The following is a 19,743-nucleotide window of genomic DNA, read 5'->3' on the forward strand; positions in this document are numbered from 1 at the left end:
CTATAGTCTAGTCTAGTCAAGTCTATAGTCTAGTCTAGTCTATAGTCTAGTCTAGTCTATATGTCTAGTCTAGTCTATAGTCTAGTCTATAGTCTAGTCTATAGTCTAGTCTATAGTCTAATCTAGTCTATAGTCTAGTCTATAGTCTAGTCTATAGTCTAGTCTATAGTCTAGTCTATAGTCTAGTCTAGTCAAGTCTATAGTCTAGTCTAGTCTATAGTCTAGTCTAGTCTATAGTCTAGTCTATAGTCTAGTCTATAGTCTAGTCTATAGTCTAATCTATAGTCTAGTCTATAGTCTAGTCTATAGTCTAGTCTATAGTCTAGTCTATAGTCTAGTCTATAGTCTAGTCTATAGTCTAGTCTATAGTCTAGTCTATAGTCTAGTCTATAGTCTAGTCTATAGTCTAGTCTATAGTCTAGTCTATAGTCTAGTCTATAGTCTAGTCTATAGTCTAGTCTATAGTCTAGTCTATAGTCTAGTCTATAGTCTAGTCTATAGTCTAGTCTATAGTCTAGTCTATAGTCTAGTCTATAGTCTAGTCTATAGTCTAGTCTATAGTCTAGTCTATAGTCTAGTCTATAGTCTAGTCTATAGTCTAGTCTATAGTCTAGTCTATAGTCTAGTCTATAGTCTAGTCTATAGTCTAGTCTATAGTCTAGTCTATAGTCTAGTCTATAGTCTAGTCTATAGTCTAGTCTATAGTCTAGTCTATAGTCTAGTCTAGTCTAGTCTATAGTCTAGTCTATAGTCTAGTCTATAGTCTAGTCTATAGTCTATAGTCTATAGTCTAGTCTATAGTCTAGTCTATAGTCTAGTCTATAGTCTAGTCTATAGTCTAGTCTATAGTCTAGTCTATAGTCTAGTCTATAGTCTAGTCTATAGTCTAGTCTATAGTCTAGTCTATAGTCTAGTCTATAGTCTAGTCTATAGTCTAGTCTATAGTCTAGTCTATAGTCAGTCTATAGTCTAGTCTATAGTCTAGTCTATAGTCTAGTCTATAGTCTAGTCTATAGTCTAGTCTATAGTCTAGTCTATAGTCTAGTCTATAGTCTAGTCTATAGTCTAGTCTATAGTCTAGTCTATAGTCTAGTCTATAGTCTAGTCTATAGTCTAGTCTATAGTCTAGTCTATAGTCTAGTCTATAGTCTAGTCTATAGTCTAGTCTATAGTCTAGTCTATAGTCTAGTATAGTCTAGTCTATAGTCTAGTCTATAGTCTAGTCTATAGTCTAGTCTATAGTCTAGTCTATAGTCTAGTCTATAGTCTAGTCTATAGTCTAGTCTATAGTCTAGTCTATAGTCTAGTCTATAGTCTAGTCTATAGTCTAGTCTATAGTCTAGTCTATAGTCTAGTCTATAGTCTAGTCTATAGTCTAGTCTAGTCTAGTCAAGTCATAGTCTAGTCTAGTCTAAGTATAGTCTAGTCTAGTCTAGTCTATGTCTATAGTCTAGTCTATAGTCTAGTCTATAGTCTAGTCTATAGTCTAGTCTATAGTCTAGTCTATAGTCTAGTCTATAGTCTAATCTATAGTCTAGTCTATAGTCTAGTCTATAGTCTAGTCTATAGTCTAGTCTATAGTCTAGTCTATAGTCTAGTCTATAGTCTAGTCTATAGTCTAGTCTATAGTCTAGTCTATAGTCTAGTCTATAGTCTAGTCTATAGTCTAGTCTATAGTCTAGTCTATAGTCTAGTCTATAGTCTAGTCTATAGTCTAGTCTATAGTCTAGTCTATAGTCTAGTCTATAGTCTAGTCTATAGTCTAGTCTATAGTCTAGTCTATAGTCTAGTCTATAGTCTAGTCTATAGTCTAGTCTATAGTCTAGTCTATAGTCTAGTCTATAGTCTAGTCTATAGTCTAGTCTATAGTCTAGTCTATAGTCTAGTCTATAGTCTAGTCTAGTCTAGTCTATAGTCTAGTCTATAGTCTAGTCTATAGTCTAGTCTATAGTCTAGTCTATAGTCTAGTCTATAGTCTAGTCTATAGTCTAGTCTATAGTCTAGTCTATAGTCTAGTCTATAGTCTAGTCTATAGTCTAGTCTATAGTCTAGTCTATAGTCTAGTCTATAGTCTAGTCTATAGTCTAGTCTATAGTCTAGTCTATAGTCTAGTCTATAGTCTAGTCTATAGTCTAGTCTATAGTCTAGTCTATAGTCTAGTCTATAGTCTAGTCTATAGTCTAGTCTATAGTCTAGTCTATAGTCTAGTCTATAGTCTAGTCTATAGTCTAGTCTATAGTCAGTCTATAGTCTAGTCTCTAGTCTATAGTCTAGTCTATAGTCTAGTCTATAGTCTAGTCTATAGTCTAGTCTATAGTCTAGTCTATAGTCTATAGTCTAGTCTTTAGTCTAGTCTATAGTCTAGTCTATAGTCTAGTCTATAGTCTAGTCTATAGTCTAGTATATAGTCTAGTCTAGTCTATAGTCTAGTCTATAGTCTAGTCTATAGTCTAGTCTATAGTCTAGTATAGTCTAGTCTATAGTCTAGTCTATAGTCTAGTCTAGTCTATAGTCTAGTCTATAGTCTAGTCTATAGTCTAGTCTATAGTCTAGTCTATAGTCTAGTCTAGTCTATAGTCTAGTCTATAGTCTAGTCTATAGTCTAGTCTATAGTCTAGTCTATAGTCTAGTCTATAGTCTAGTCTATAGTCTAGTCTATAGTCTAGTCTATAGTCTAGTCTATAGTCTAGTCTATAGTCTAGTCTATAGTCTAGTCTATAGTCTAGTCTATAGTCTAGTCTATAGTCTAGTCTATAGTCTAGTCTATAGTCTAGTCTATAGTCTAGTCTATAGTCTAGTCTATGTCTAGTCTATAGTCTAGTATAGTATAGTCTAGTCTAGTCTATAGTCTAGTCTATAGTCTAGTCTATAGTCTAGTCTATAGTCTAGTCTATAGTCTAGTCTCTAGTCTAGTCTATAGTCTAGTCTATAGTCTAGTCTATAGTCTAGTCTATAGTCTAGTCTATAGTCTAGTTTATAGTCTAGTCTATAGTCTAGTCTATAGTCTAGTCTATAGTCTAGTCTAGTCTAGTCTATAGTCTAGTCTATAGTCTAGTCTATAGTCTAGTCTATGTCTAGTCTATAGTCTAGTCTATAGTCTAGTCTATAGTCTAGTCTATAGTCTAGTCTATAGTCTAGTCTATAGTCTAGTCTCTAGTCTAGAGTCTATAGTCTAGTCTATAGTATAGTCTAAGTCTTAGATAGTCTAGTCTATAGTCTAGTCTATAGTCTAGTCTATAGTCTAGTCTATAGTCTAGTCTATAGTCTAGTCTATAGTCTAGTCTATAGTCTAGTCTATAGTCTAGTCTATAGTCTAGTCTATAGTCTAGTCTATAGTCTAGTCTATAGTCTAGTCTATAGTCTAGTCTATAGTCTAGTCTAAGTATAGTCTAGTATAGTCTATAGTCTAGTCTATAGTCTAGTCTATAGTCTAGTCTATAGTCTCTAGTCTATAGTCTAGTCTATAGTCTAGTCTATAGTCTAGTCTATAGTCTAGTCTATAGTCTAGTCTATAGTCTAGTCTATAGTCTAGTCTATAGTCTAGTCTATAGTAGTCTATAGTCTAGTCTATAGTCTAGTCTATAGTCTAGTCTATAGTCTAGTCTATAGTCTAGTCTATAGTCTAGTCTATAGTCTAGTCTATAGTCTAGTCTATAGTCTAGTCTATAGTCTAGTCTATAGTCTAGTCTATAGTCTAGTCTATAGTCTAGTCTATAGTCTAGTCTATAGTCTAGTCTATAGTCTAGTCTATAGTCTAGTCTATAGTCTAGTCTATAGTCTAGTCTATAGTCTAGTCTATAGTCTAGTCTATAGTCTAGTCTATAGTCTAGTCTATAGTCTAGTCTATAGTCTAGTCTATAGTCTAGTCTATAGTCTAGTCTATAGTCTAGTCTATAGTCTAGTCTATAGTCTAGTCTATAGTCTAGTCTATAGTCTAGTCTATAGTCCAGTCTAGTCTAGTATATAGTCTAGTCTATAGTCTATAGTCTATAGTCTAGTCTATAGTCTAGTCTATAGTCTAGTCTATAGTCTAGTCTATAGTCTAGTCTATAGTCTAGTCTATAGTGTAGTCAATAGTCTAGTCTTTGGTCTTGTCTATAGTCTAGTCTACAGTCTAGTGCACAGTCTAGTCTACAGTCTATTCTACAGTCTGGTGTACAGTCTAGTTTACAGTCTAGCCAACTGTCCAGTCTATAGTTTAGTGGAAAATTGGTTTAGTACTTTAAAACCTAAAAGGTTTTGCTATAAATTATTACTTTTTCAAGATATAAATTTTCCATGCCTGTACTATAGTAAAAACCGCAAACCACAATGTACTACAATGATTTAAAGCCATTAAATAGAGTCAATTCCATCATATTGTACTTACTATGAGTATAAAAGGAAATCCAAATCTTATCGTTTTGATTAAACCCATTTACTATATTATTGATATGCATACGTTTTTTATGTGCTTTCTAAATATTTCCAACTTTTTCATATTCTCAGGTGTTAAATACATCATAACAACAGGTGTTTTAGGTGTTTTTTTCTTTGTCTTACCAAAAATTATTTTATTACAATTATAAAATTTGGAAACATTGTTATACATTTGTAGTTTAATGGATCGATCTACTGTCAGTAGTAGTAAAGTTAATTAATTTATTTGTTGCTATCAAAATAATCCAATTTTTTTTTGTTTGTTTCAATAAAGGCTACTTTATTGAAACAAATTTATGACACTAATCGGTTAATACTACTGAAATTTTTCTAGAAAAAGAGGGATTTCGTAAATTACTTACTTGTTACAAACAGGGAAATAAATGATGATTTAGTTTAATCAGTTGCTAAGTTGGCATATGATAGTAATGGAGGAAATGATTTTGAAGAATAAAAGTTCAAGTATTACAGAAATAAGAAAGCACCAAGTCATATGATATTATCGTAGTTTGCAAATTTTATATAATTTTAAGAATATGGACCTACATATTTATGTACACATGGACTTGCGTCTATTATAAACCTCTCGCAACCAATTTCATGAATAAATAAGAAAATATATTTAACGAGTATTAAATTGAACATCTTATATGACGTTCTGGATTTACAATGGACCAACTCCCAAGAAATGTTAGGAAAGCAAATAATTATGATGTTTATTAGAATGATATTTTTCAGAATTACATTATCGTAAGATATTTACTTTTAAGCATTTCTATAACCCTCAGCTCTATGAGAAGGGTATATATAAGTATAAGTTGGTCATTCCATTTGTTACTTCCAATTTTCCGAACCTATATTCTGAATCCTTATAGATAGCGAAATTGATTTGGCGGAGTCTGTCTACCTGTTTAATGAAAACTATTTTCTAAAAACCTCAGACATCTTCGAGATCCAAATATTATGTAATTCTATCAGATATGGTTTCGAGAAGTTTGGTACTAGAAATCAGCAAAATCTGTACAGAGCAACATGAAGTTAGAAGTTTTTATGTGAATAATCGGTGATACCTTTATTCCTTGTATAATCAACTCAAGTTATTTCCCATTTTATGACCTTGAGTGAAATTTTAGTTTCGTAAACAACTCACATAATTTTCTTAATTTAATAATATTTTCATTAATTGTGTGTTTCCTAATATACATCAAAATCAGACAGTTTTGTATACATATAACATTTTTATAGCCATCAATTAACCAAAGATTAATATACATTAGTCATATGTTAACTCACTTTAATAATTAAGTACTAATGTTTTTTTGTTTGTTAGTGTGATAAAAAATGTACTGAATTGATGACAAAGTGAAATATATAATTTAGTTTTTTTTTGGTTGAGTGATATCTACACTTTTTATTGTCTTTACTAATGGACATAATTACACTAGAGGTAGTTTAGAATAGAATCATTAAGTAGCAAGTTTTTTATTAGAAATATTTAAATTAGAAAATGCTGTTCTCTAGGGGAATTATAAATATTTAACGACAGCAAAAAGACAATTAATTCGATATATGAAATAGATCCGTAACATAAACTTTCTATTAAATGGATACCAGACCACTCGTTTATAATAGGCAACGAAAGGGCAAATGGACCATTCGGTCACTTGAAATAATGAAATGCTGGGTAAAACCACAAAAATTCTATGGAGTCTCATCAGAATGATCGGATATAGATAGATAGATAGATAGATAGATAGATAGATAGATAGATAGATAGATAGATAGATAGATAGATAGATAGATAGATAGATAGATAGATAGATAGATAGATAGATAGATAGATAGATAGATAGATAGATAGATAGATAGATAGATAGATAGATAGAGATAGATAGATAGATAGATAGATAGATAGATAGATAGATAGATAGATAGATAGATAGATAGATAGATGATAGATAGATAGATAGATAGATAGATAGATAGATAGATAGATAGATAGATAGATAGATAGATAGATAGATAGATAGATAGATAGATAGATAGATAGATAGATAGATAGATAGATAGATAGATAGATAGATAGATAGATAGATAGATAGATAGATAGATTAGATAGATAGATAGATAGATAGATAGATAGATAGATAGATAGATAGAGATAGATAGATAGATAGATAGATAGATAGATAGATAGATAGATAGATAGATAGATAGATAGATAGATAGATAGATAGATAGATAGATAGATAGATAGATAGATAGATAGATAGATAGATAGATAGATAGATAGATAGATAGATAGATAGATAAGATAGATAGATAGATAGGATAGATAGATAGATAGATAGATAGATAGATAGATAGATAGATAGATAGATAGATAGATAGATAGATAGATAGATAGATAGATAGATAGATAGATAGATAGATAGCTAGATAGATAGATAGATAGATAGATAGATAGATAGATAGATAGATAGATAGATAGATAGTAGATGATAGATAGATAGATAGATAGATTAGATAGATAGATAGATAGCTAGATAGATAGATAGTAGATAGATAGATAGATAGATAGATAGATAGATAGATAGATAGATAGATAGATAGATAGATAGATAGATCGATAGATAGATAGTAGATAGATAGATAGATAGATAGATAGATAGATAGATAGATAGATAGATAGATAGATAGATAGGCTAGATAGATAGATAGATAGATAGATAGATAGATAGATAGATAGATAGATAGATAGATAGATAGATAGATAGATAGATAGATAGATAGATAGATAGATAGATAGATAGATAGATAGATAGATAGATAGATAGAATAGATAGAATAGATAGAATAGATAGAATAGATAGAATAGATAGAATAGATAGAATAGATAGAATAGATAGAATAGATAGAATAGATAGAATAGATAGAATAGATAGAATAGATAGAATAGATAGAATAGATAGAATAGATAGAATAGATAGAATAGATAGAATAGATAGAATAGATAGAATAGATAGAATAGATAGAATAGATAGAATAGATAGAATAGATAGAATAGATAGAATAGATAGAATAGATAGAATAGATAGAATAGATAGAGTAGATAGAATAGATAGAATAGATAGATAGATAGAATAGATAGAATAGATAGAATAGATAGAATAGATAGAATAGATAGAATAGATAGAATAGATAGAATAGATAGAATAGATAGAATAGATAGAATAGATAGAATAGATAGAATAGATAGAATAGATAGAATAGATAGAATATATAGAATAGATAGAATAGATAGAATAGATAGAATAGATAGAATAGATAGAATAGATAGAATAGATAGAATAGATAGAATAGATAGAATAGATAGAATAGATAGAATAGATAGAATAGATAGAATAGATAGAATAGATAGAATAGATATAATAGATAGAATAGATAGAATAGATAGAATAGATATAATAGATAGAATAGATAGAATAGATAAGATAGATAGAATAGAATAGATAGAATAGATAGAATAGATAAGATAGATGGGATAGATAGGATAGATAGAATAAATAAGATAGGTAGGATATATAGGATAGAGAGGATAGATAGAATAGATAGGATAGATAGGATAGATAAGATAGATAAGATAGATGGGATAGATAGGATAGATAGAATAGATTGGATAACAACGATAAATACGATAGATAGGATTAATAAATTTTTTGATAGATACAATAGATACCTTAGATCCCAGCAAAAAAAATTAAGTCATACTTTACAAACAACATCTTAATCACATATAAAAACTAGATTACATATTTTTCGCTTTTATAAACCAATTATTTCCTTACAAATGAAAACCCAGTTAAAAGTGAGGAAAGAGTTGTAGAACAGTCGCTACAAATAACATATTCGAAATACATCAAATTTTGGTGAGAAATTTACACAAGCATGTCATTGAAAGAATGTGGTTTATTTTTGACATCCAAATATCGTATTCTTACTGCTTCTAAAAATAAGATTAGATGTAGTTCAAAGTTGTCAAAAATTAACGACATCCCTCCAATGATAGGGAAAATGTAAAATTCATAGGATTGTTAACTGAATTTGTCATATTTTTCCACACATTTTTTGCTGGGATAGAATTATATGGGATAGATAGGATGTATAGGACAGATAGGGTAAATATGATAGATGGGTTACATAGTATACCAAACGTAGTTTAAATGTATGTATTCTCCCAAACTATAATTATTACAGTTTTAATATTCTTATTATTTTTCTAAATCCTTCTTTACTCAAATACCCTACAATGTTCTGACAATAATTTAACGTGTTAAATATTAAAATTCATATTTTGTCACTATGTCACGTATTAAAATTAATAATAAGTAGCTATTATTTGTTTTTGTTTATTTTTCCTTTCTCAATTTTGTTTTTATGGATTCAATTATTGTTACGACTTTTATTTTAATTTATTTATTTTGTATATTTTTTGCCGTAAATTTGTTTGTTTATACTCGTTATAAAAATCATTGTAATATCCATTAAGGAAATTAGTAATACATATAATGTTTTGTTTTAGTTTTTGTATTGTTGTTATTATATATTTGGTTCAAAGTACAACAAAAAAAAAAAAAAAAAAACAAACAATTTTATGTTCAAGAATACGAATTATACTTATTTGTTGTTCGTGAATTTTAATCAAAAAAACCTCACTATCACGTATGGGAAGTACTGAGTAGTAGAGTGGGTTGACAAATTATTTAAGTATGCAATACTATGGTTAGTTTATACTTTTCTCAAGAATCTTTAGTTTAAAATTTAAATATTTAATAGAAATAAGGAAATACAAGTTTGAAAATTGTTGAGATAATAATTTGAGTAAATATGCAAAAATTCAAGAATTTCTTTAATTTGTATTGAAAGTCTTTAAAATATTTTGTGCATGAGAAATAAACCATCGCAATATGCAGATTTAAGGAGATTTAGGAAATTTCTGAAGAATGTCAAAATAAAGAGAAATTGTATTCATACATATAGGTATTCTAAATCCTTGTCCGATTTTAACATCACTTAAAGAGATTTTAGTAAACAACAGCCTTTTCTGATTTGGTTACTATCTAGGATATTCTTGGCAGGAAGTAATTACAGGTATTTTGATATAAAGGTAGCCTTTATAGACTGACTCTGGTCGGGTAATATTCTGAAGAGAAGAACTCAGGGGATCACTTCTACTCATGCAGTGCATTGTGATGAAACTTTATGCCATTGTGCGATTCACTGGTCAATCGACTACAAATAGGTGTGTTCTTGAAGATAGACGTGTTATGCGTATAAATTTGAGTATATCGGGAACAAGATCCGTAAGTTTAAAGGAACACATTCCAATGTAGTATCGATAGAACAGTGAAACGACGGTGATTCAAAGAACCAATATAGTTGGATACTCTATAAATACCCTCTCAAAAAAGTCTTTCAAGATCCGGCCTATACATGAGAGTTATATGTATACCATTTTTGTCGGATAGAATTTTTAACACAGAGACTAAACTATACTTTTCTTAAGAACTGAACTACACTGAATCAGAATCTAGCATTAGAAATTATCCATCACATCAGGATTTCTAAGTATCGTGTTATAAATTTTGAAAAATCCCGATTTGGCCATATTTGAGACGATATAACATCGCGTAGACACCTATATTTATAAAATTTGTTACTTAACCCAAATGTTTAGCAGAACGTTAGATTAAAGACTTCCCTTTAAGTTGAGATATCTCAAAGAATAGAGAAGTTATTACAGGGGTAATGTCGATAGATTAGACTTTCAGATGACATAACTTTGCTATGTTATAGCGCCTCAGTAACCTCCGGTAGATTAGTGGTTAATGTTCTAATCCTAAATTCTAGACCGGAGGTGGTCTGACGCACTAGTTAAGGAGCACACAACAGGACCGATAGAGGCCTAGATGAATCTCTTCGGATATAATGTATAGACATCCTTCTTTCAATCTATATAACATCTAACTCTATAACGTCTCAAATATAGCCAAATAGAGTGTTTCAAACTTTATAAAACGATATCTCAAAAACCTGATGGGATGTATATATTCAAAGTTACTTGAATTTTTCTCTCGATAAGTGGAAAATGTTTGAGTCCAGCGGACATCGCACTGTATTTTCATGCCCAGAACATTATTAATGGAATAAGATAATTTCTCCTAAAGGGGAGTTTCCAGATCTCCCCTTACCGTAACCAAAGTCATAATGAAATTGTAGGATTTTAATTCCTGGTCATAAGTAGTTTAGTATATTTTTCATAACTTTAGTAAATACAGATTAAATTGCTATTGGACGGTAATTTTCTGGGTTTGATGAAATGATTAGCTAATGGATGGGATTGCATCGGAGAACTCTGCTTCAGATGAAAACGAAGTTCTAAAAGTTGTAGTTATGTAGCTTTGGAAAAAGATGGTCACATCTCTTAGCACTTGTTGGCAGATTTCTTAAGACTCTGATTGGACGTATTAACGTATTATGGACTTTTAACGCAACAGTTACAGCAGAAGTTGTTTAGACGAAAAATATCTTTCTACAGAATTCATCCAGGGTCTAATGAACGAGAAGATCTTCAAACGCAGTATACCGCTACTGAACTAAGGAAAGTGTTTAGACAAAAAATATATTTCTACAGAATTCATCCAGGGTCTAATGAACGAGAAGATGATGTAGGACGTATCCGCGTTGGTATAGACAGTATCTCGCTAATGAACTTAGTAAAGACGTTTATCGGGCAAATTCACGTTACGTTACGAATGAAATGAGAGTGCAGACACTCGTCTCCTCCTTAAGCAAGAGCAGATACAGTCGTCACTTTACTGTCGTCAAATAGTCTAGAAAGTAGGCACTTAAAAAGTCTTTAGCAACAGGTTTATTGGCATGTACTTTGGACTAGCTTTACGACTGTCCCTTTGTAATCTATTTAGGAACGTTTGATTTGTTTCTACGATAATCACATGTTTAAATAGCAAGTATCCTGGGTAGTCGGTGGCTAGATGTAAACGTAAGTGGATTAAATAGCTAGTTTGGAACTATCTTCCGATCCGCTCGTTGTTATGATAAATTATGATCGTATAGAATATTAATGGAGCAAAATATAGAAAATTTTGAGCAACTATTCAGGTATAATTTTCGTTGGTCTTAAAATCAATGAGTAATTGAAAGTCCAACCTCAGTAAAAACAGTATATTAAACTAATAAAATATCAGCCTATCTTGGACTAACTAAATAAGTAACATGGTAATATCTATTTTAAATAAAATTCGTACTCACCTCTACGAAAAAATCCCATATGCGCCGTATAGCGTATATTTTCAAAACCAATATTCAGTTTTTTACTCGTTCTATTCTGTTCGTGGGGAAATATAGAGTTGGATGTGGTTGTTGCTGTCGATGTTGACGGTGTCGTTGAGGAGGTAGAATTATTTCGTGTTGTTGTTGCTGTTGCTGATTTAAATTTATCACTTGACAAACTATCATTTTCCGTTTCCACCGATGGAGATGAAATTTTTAAATGTAAATTTTTTGGTTTTCTCGAAAATAGTCTTTTGGTGGTTGATATTGTAGGTGTGGTCGTCGCCGTCGAACGAGTTTGAGGCATAGACGTGGAATTGTTGTCATTATTATACATTGTTAGAATATTTAGGGTTATGACATCAGTGTCATCAGTTTCACCTTTAACTGAACTACTATTATGCATGTCGTAGGTTGTGTTGTTGGTCTCTGAGGTGGGTATTGAAATATATTTAGATTCGGCCATTTTATTGTTTTAATATATATGTTTTTATATTTTTAAGTTTTTGTATTTATTTTTAAAAAATTTTCACTTTTTTTTAATTTAACATTTACAAAATGTAAGTAAAATATTATTTAACATTTTCTTTAAAAACAAAACACTTTTTTTGTTAATTAAGGAATTTTTTCTTTACTTTAGCGAGAGTATCTGGTGTCTGGCTCAAATTGAATACTTTTTAGTCTGTAGAAACATGATTCATTCATTCACTCCCTCATTCACTCAATTGTTTTGTGTCAGTCTTTTAGTTTGATTCCTTTGTCTGTTTTAGCGCGGCTGTTGTCTCGTACTATCTGTAAAGATTTGTTTCGTATTTATTATTGTTTGTTTTCTTAATATTTTTTATTTAATAATTTGTTTATTTGCACTTTTTTCCTTTGTTGTAGCACTATTCGTAAACACAAAACTGAATGAGATTGTTTGGTTTGTAATTGTAATTGTCAGTTTTTAGTTTTTATTTTGTTTATTTTGTTTTGGTTATTCTTATTGGTGGTGATGTTCCCCTACTGTTAAATGGCGGTATTATGGATACGAATAGGGATTTAGTTTTTAAGAGAAATTGCTATAAAGGAAACTGTTCACATGGATGTCAAAGTTGTTCGTGCAAAATCTAAATATTCTAGCTCTTCTTTTTCCCCAAATATTCGAATTTTTGCATTTAATTCATATGGTAGGTGCCACGCCTCTTATGGTTAGTCCGGCTAATTTTCCCCAAATGTTCGCATGGATGTAAAAGTTGTTCGTGAAAAAATTGGGGATTATAGCCCTAATAGTTTCCCAGATATACTAATTTTTTGTATTTAATTCATATGGGAGGTGCCACGCCCAGTTCTCCCATATTTGTCTTAAATATTCATATTGAAGCTAAAGGGGATCTGATAAAATTTGAGAATTCTTTCTGTTATTTTTTCTAAGATATACTAATGTAATATTTTCTTTATATGGTACAATATTTTCTTTATATGGTACCATGCCCACTATAGCCAGTCCGCCCATTTTATCCCGAAATGTTTATATGGATGTCAAAGTTGTAAATTTTATATTAATTATCGAATTCGTAAAAAGCTTACAATAGTTTTTCGAATTAAATATTTTTTGGAAAAATCTTCGAAATTATTATTTTACAATTTCGAAATATTTTGTTTTTTTTTTATAAAAATTCTGTAATTTTTTAAAGTTCATGACAATTTTTCTTCAATTTTCATATTAATACAAAATATTGAAATTTATTAAAAGTTGTTAATTTTATAGAACTTTTTTGAACTTGTTTGGAATTTTTCATAATTTGTTTATTAAAAGTTTTATAATTTAAAGAAAATGTTGGTAAAAATCTTCGAAATTATTGAACATTTTTTCGAATTTGATTTTCGAAAATTTTTTTATGAAAAATTTTACTTTTTATATAAAATTTCAAAATATATTACTTCAAAATATAGTAAACTTCGAAAAATTATGTTTTCTTAGAAAAGTTTTGAATTATAGAAAATTTTCGAACAGTTATAGAATATTCGAAATTCCATAATATTTTTAATAAATTTTAGAATTAAAAGAAATGTTCGAATTTAATTTTTAATTATTAAATTTTAAAAAGTTTTGAAGAATCTTTAAAATTATTTTGAAATTATCAAAAAATGTTTTCAAAAATTTTGGAAACTTTTTAAAATTTGTAGAAAATTTTAAAAAATCTCTATTTTTATCGATCGATTAAATGATTTTTTACGCAAATATTTAAAAAAATCTTTTTAAATTTTGCTGAATTTGTATTTTTAAGAATTATTTCAAACATATGTATTTCCAAAATATTTTCATTATAGAGTAAATTTTATTTAAAATACACCGTTCTCCCGCAGTTTTCCTCCTTAGTTACGAAAAAATATAAATTCACGTATACACAAAAAAAAAATCTACAAAAAATACTGCATTTTTAAAAACAAAGAAGAAGAACATGACATTAAAAAGAGCAAAAAAGAGTCGAGTATTGAAAGTACTTATTTAATCATTTCGTTTTTTTTTTTTGGTTCGTTTGCATTTTGTGAGGGTTTAATGCAGGATTGGAACATTTAATAGATTCATAAATTTCTGATAATAAATATTTTGTTTAAATATTGTTTTATATAACAGTTTTTTTTTAAAAATAAATGTATGTATAATATTTTTGTTATAAAAACTATTTTGTAACAACTTTTTACATAAAAAAAATTTATCTATAGCAGTTTTTTCTACAGAACATTTTCAGTATAACAATATTTTTATAAAAAATTCCTATATATTAGTTATTTCTATAGATGAAGCTCTAAATAACAGTTCTTTTATACAAAATTTCTGTATAACAGTTTATTTAATAAAAAATTTGCTGTATAACAGTTTTTTTCGTTGAAATTTTTCTGTATTACAGTTTTCATATAGACAAAGTTCTCCATAACAGTTTTTTTTAAAAAATTTTCTGTATAACAGTTTTTTCATAAAAAATTTCGTTTATTCTGTTGAAAATGTTCAGTATAACAGTTTTCATCATAGATAAAACAGGTTTTTCATTGAAGATTATCTGCTTACCGGTTTTTTTCCTACAAATATTCTGTATAACAGTTTTTTCTATAGAAGATTTTCTGTATAATAGTTTTTTTATATTAAGTTTGCTGTATAACAGTTTTTCATAGAAAATTTCCGGTATAACAGTTTTTACTATAGAAAAATGTCTGTAAAACAGTTTCATTTTTAGAAAACTTACTCTAAAACAAATTCTTCTATATAAACATTTCTGTATGACATTTTTTCATCGAAAATTTCCAGTATAACTTTTTTTATAGAAAATTTTCAGTAGAAAATGTTCTGTATAACAGTTTTCTCTAGAGAAAATGTTCTGTATAACAGTTATCTTTGGAGAAAATTTTCAGTATTAAAATTTGTTTCACAGAAACATTTCTGTATAATAGTTTTCTCTAGAGAAAATGTTCTGTATAGCAGTTTTCTTTTGAGAAAATTGTCTGTATAACAGTTTTTTCTATAGAACCTTTTCTGTATAACAGTTGTTACATAGAAAATTACTTTAAAATAGTTTTTTCATTGAAAATTTCCTGTATAACAGTTCTAAAGTTTTTGTTTTACAGAAGATTTTCTACAAAATAAACTTCCTGTAAAACATTTTTTTCTATAAAAAAATTTCTGTTTTATCAGTTTTATCATAGAAAATTTCTTTATAACAGCTTTTTGTACAGCAAATGTTCTGTAGAACAGTTTATGTCTTGATACTAAGGAAACAAATTCTATATAACCGTTTTTCCATAGAAAATTTTCTGTATGACAGTAACCTCTGTAGACAATTTTCTATATAACAGTTTTTTTATAGACAATTTTCTGTATAACAGTTTTTTCTATAAAAGCTATTCTGTATAACAGCTTTTTTATAGAAAATTTCTTGTAGAACTGTTTTTTCATAGAACATTTCCTATATAACAGTTTTTTCTGTAAAATATTTTCTATATATTTTAATAAAAAATTCCTTGTATAACAGTTTTATTTTATCAACATCATGATACTAAATAAAATATTAATTTTCCATCCCTGATTTGTAATGGCTTTGTTCGTTTAATAGACGAAACGTGAATGTGTTTTTTTTATTTTGGTCTCTGTTTTGGTCTGGTTTCCATGTACTCACTCGCACGTTATCTGACTGCCTCAATATATGGTGCAGTAATGGACAGGTAGGGTCATTGTCATATGAATGTTTTTGAAAAGTATATTTTAAACAAATTATGTATGAATTGTTTTAAAGAAAATATACATATGCATGTGCAAGAAATGGGGATCACTGAAGCTAAGAATATTCCTCAAAATTAACTTTAATTAAAGAATGTACTTTTTAATGGAAATTTTTATGATTTGTAATTCTAAAGCATGTTGTATGCATGTTTATTCATGGGGTTATTCGTTTTAATAAAATTAAACAATTAAAAATTTAAAAAAAAAATCTTAATAAATGAACAAAGAAGTACCTAGTAATTAAATATGATTAATTATAACTTCTTTGTTCAGTATAACTTTTACAATTATTAGCAGTTTTTTTTAAAACATGTATTGCCCTGGACATAATCAATAAAGACCAATGAGCAGACTATAGACTGGACTATGAATCAGACTATAGACTAGACTAGACTATAGTCCAGACTATAGACTAGACTATAGTCCAGACTATAGTGCAGACTATAGACTAGACTATAGTGCAGACTATAGACTAGACTATAGTGCAGACTATAGACTATAGTGCAGAATATATACTATAGACTATACTATAGAATACACTAGACTATAGACTGGGCTGGACTAGACTATAGACCAGAATAGTCTAGACTAGAGACTGAACCAGATTATATACTAGAATATACTCAAGGCTATAGGCTAGACTAGTCTATAGACTAGACTATAGACTAGACTAGTATATAGTCTAGTCTAGTATATAGTCTAGTCTATAGTCTACTCTATAGTCTAGTCTATAGCCTAGTCTAGTATATAGTCTAGTATATAGTCTAGTCTATAGTCTAGTATAGTCTAGTCTATAGTCTAGTCTATAGTCTAGTCTATAGTCTAGTCTATAGTCTAGTCTATAGTCTAGTCTATAGTCTAGTCTATAGTCTAGTCTATAGTCTAGTCTATAGTCTAGTCTATAGTCTAGTCTATAGTCTAGTCTATAGTCTAGTCTATAGTCTAGTCTATAGTCTAGTCTATAGTCTAGTCTATAGTCTAGTCTATAGTCTAGTCTATAGTCTAGTCTATAGTCTAGTCTATAGTCTAGTCTATAGTCTAGTCTATAGTCTAGTCTATAGTCTAGTCTATAGTCTAGTCTATAGTCTAGTCTATAGTCTAGTCATAGTCTAGTCTATAGTCTAGTCTATAGTCTAGTCTATAGTCTAGTCTAGTCTAGTCTATAGTCTAGTCTATAGTCTAGTCTATAGTCTAGTCTATAGTCTAGTCTATAGTCTAGTCTATAGTCTAGTCTATAGTCTAGTCTATAGTCTAGTCTATAGTCTAGTCTATAGTCTGTATATAGTCTAGTCTATAGTCTAGTCTATAGTCTAGTCTATAGTCTAGTCTTTAGTCTAGTCTATAGTCTAGTCTATAGTCTAGTCTATAGTCTAGTCTAGTCTATAGTCTAGTCTAGTCTATAGTCTATAGTCTAGTCTAGTCTATAGTCTAGTCTAGTCTAGTCTAGTCTAGTCTAGTCTAGTCTAGTCTAGTCTATAGTCTAGTCTAGTCTAGTCTATAGTCTATAGTCTATAGTCTATAGTCTATAGTCTATAGTCTAGTCTAGTCTAGTCTAGTCTAGTCTATAGTCTAGTCTAGTCTATAGTCTTCTAGTCTAGTCTAGATATCTAGTCTAAGTCTAGTCTAGTCTAGTCTATAGTCTAGTCTAGTCTAGTAGTCTCTAGTCTATAGTCTAGTCTAGTCTAGTCTAGTCTATAGTCTAGTCTAGTCTATAGTCTAGTCGTTAGTCTATAGTCTAGTCTAGTCTATAGTCTAGTCTAGTCTATAGTCTAGTCTATAGTCTAGTCTATAGTCTAGTCTATAGTGTAGTCTATAGTCTAGTCTATAGTCTAGTCTAGAGTCTAGTCTATAGTCTAGTCTATAGTCTAGTCTATAGTCTAGTCTATAGTCTAGTCTATAGTCTAGTCTATAGTCTAGTCTATAGTCTAGTCTATAGTCTAGTCTATAGTCTAGTCTATAGTCTAGTCTATAGTCTAGTCTATAGTCTAGTCTATAGTCTAGTCTATAGTCTAGTCTATAGTCTAGTCTATAGTCTAGTCTATAGTCTAGTCTATAGTCTAGTCTATAGTCTAGTCTATAGTCTAGTCTATAGTCTAGTCTATAGTCTAGTCTATAGTCTAGTCTATAGTCTATCTATAGTCTAGTCTATAGTCTAGTCTATAGTCTAGTCTATAGTCTAGTCTATAGTCTAGTCTATAGTCTAGTCTATAGTCTAGTCTATAGTCTAGTCTATAGTCTAGTCTATAGTCTAGTCTATAGTCTAGTCTATAGTCTAGTCTATAGTCTAGTCTATAGTCTAGTCTATAGTCTAGTCTATAGTCTAGTCTATAGTCTAGTCTATAGTCTAGTCTATAGTCTAGTCTATAGTCTAGTCTATAGTCTAGTCTATAGTCTAGTCTATAGTCTAGTCTATAGTCTTTTTTTTTTTTTTATATTATTATTATTTATTTAACATTAAGATATAAATTCATATTACAGTCTATAGTCTAGTCTATAGTCTATTCTATAGTCTAGTCTATAGTCTAGTCTATAGTCTAGTCTATAGTCTAGTCTATAGTCTAGTCTATAGTCTAGTCTATAGTCTAGTCTATAGTCTAGTCTATAGTCTAGTCTATAGTCTAGTCTATAGTCTAGTCTATAGTCTAGTCTATAGTCTAGTCTATAGTCTAGTCTATAGTCTAGTCTATAGTCTAGTCTATAGTCTAGTCTATAGTCTAGTCTATAGTCTAGTCTATAGTCTAGTCTATAGTCTAGTCTATAGTCTAGTCTATAGTCTAGTCTATAGTCTAGTCTATAGTCTAGTCTATAGTCTAGTCTATAGTCTAGTCTATAGTCTAATCTAGTCTATAGTCTAGTCTATAGTCTAGTCTATAGTCTAGTCTATAGTCTAGTCTATAGTCTAGTCTATAGTCTAGTCTATAGTCTAGTCTATAGTCTAGTCTATAGTCTAGTCTATAGTCTAGTCTATAGTCTAGTCTATAGTCTATAGTCTAGTCTATAGTCTAGTCTATAGTCTAGTCTATAGTCTAGTCTATAGTCTAGTCTATAGTCTAGTCTATAGTCTAGTCTATAGTCTAGTCTATAGTCTAGTCTATAGTCTAGTCTATAGTCTAGTCTATAGTCTATCTATAGTCTAGTCTATAGTCTAGTCTATAGTCTAGTCTATAGTCTAGTCTATAGTCTAGTCTATAGTCTAGTCTATAGTCTAGTCTAGTCTAGTCTATAGTCTAGTCTATAGTCTAGTCTATATCTAGTCTATAGTCTAGTCTATAGTCTAGTCTATAGTCTAGTCTATAGTCTAGTCTATAGTCTAGTCTATAGTCTAGTCTATAGTCTAGTCTATAGTCTAGTCTATAGTCTAGTCTATAGTCTAGTCTATAGTCTAGTCTATAGTCTAGTCTATAGTCTAGTCTATAGTCTAGTCTATAGTCTAGTCTATAGTCTAGTCTATAGTCTAGTCTATAGTCTAGTCTAGTCTATAGTCTATAGTCTAGTCTAGTCTATAGTCTATAGTCTATAGTCTATAGTCTATAGTCTATAGTCTAGTCTAGTCTAGTCTAGTCTAGTCTAGTCTTCTAGTCAGTCTAGTCTAGTCTAGTCTAGTCTAGTCTAGTCTATAGTCTATAGTCTAGTCTAGTCTATAGTCTATAGTCTAGTCTAGTCTAGTCTAGTCTAGTCTATAGTCTAGTCTAGTCTATAGTCTAGTCTAGTCT

At 29.6% G+C, this 19,743-nt stretch overlaps 1 protein-coding gene across 1 annotated transcript in view; it reads right to left on the reverse strand.

Moving 5' to 3' along the window:
- Positions 1-19,743, reverse strand: part of LOC119609840 (ATP-binding cassette sub-family G member 1) — a 43,152-nt gene that overhangs the window by 10,975 nt on the left and 12,434 nt on the right. The window contains exon 3 of the mRNA XM_037964811.1: positions 11,752-12,564. Within this exon, the coding sequence (XP_037820739.1) occupies positions 11,752-12,238 (487 nt within the window). The 5' untranslated portion in view covers positions 12,239-12,564. The remainder of the gene's footprint in view (positions 1-11,751; positions 12,565-19,743) is intronic.

This window comes from Lucilia sericata, unplaced genomic scaffold, assembly GCF_015586225.1.
Source record: "Lucilia sericata isolate MDLA Ls3-8-SP2 unplaced genomic scaffold, ASM1558622v1 Contig001066F_arrow, whole genome shotgun sequence".
NCBI classification, from domain to species: Eukaryota; Metazoa; Arthropoda; class Insecta; order Diptera; family Calliphoridae; genus Lucilia; species Lucilia sericata.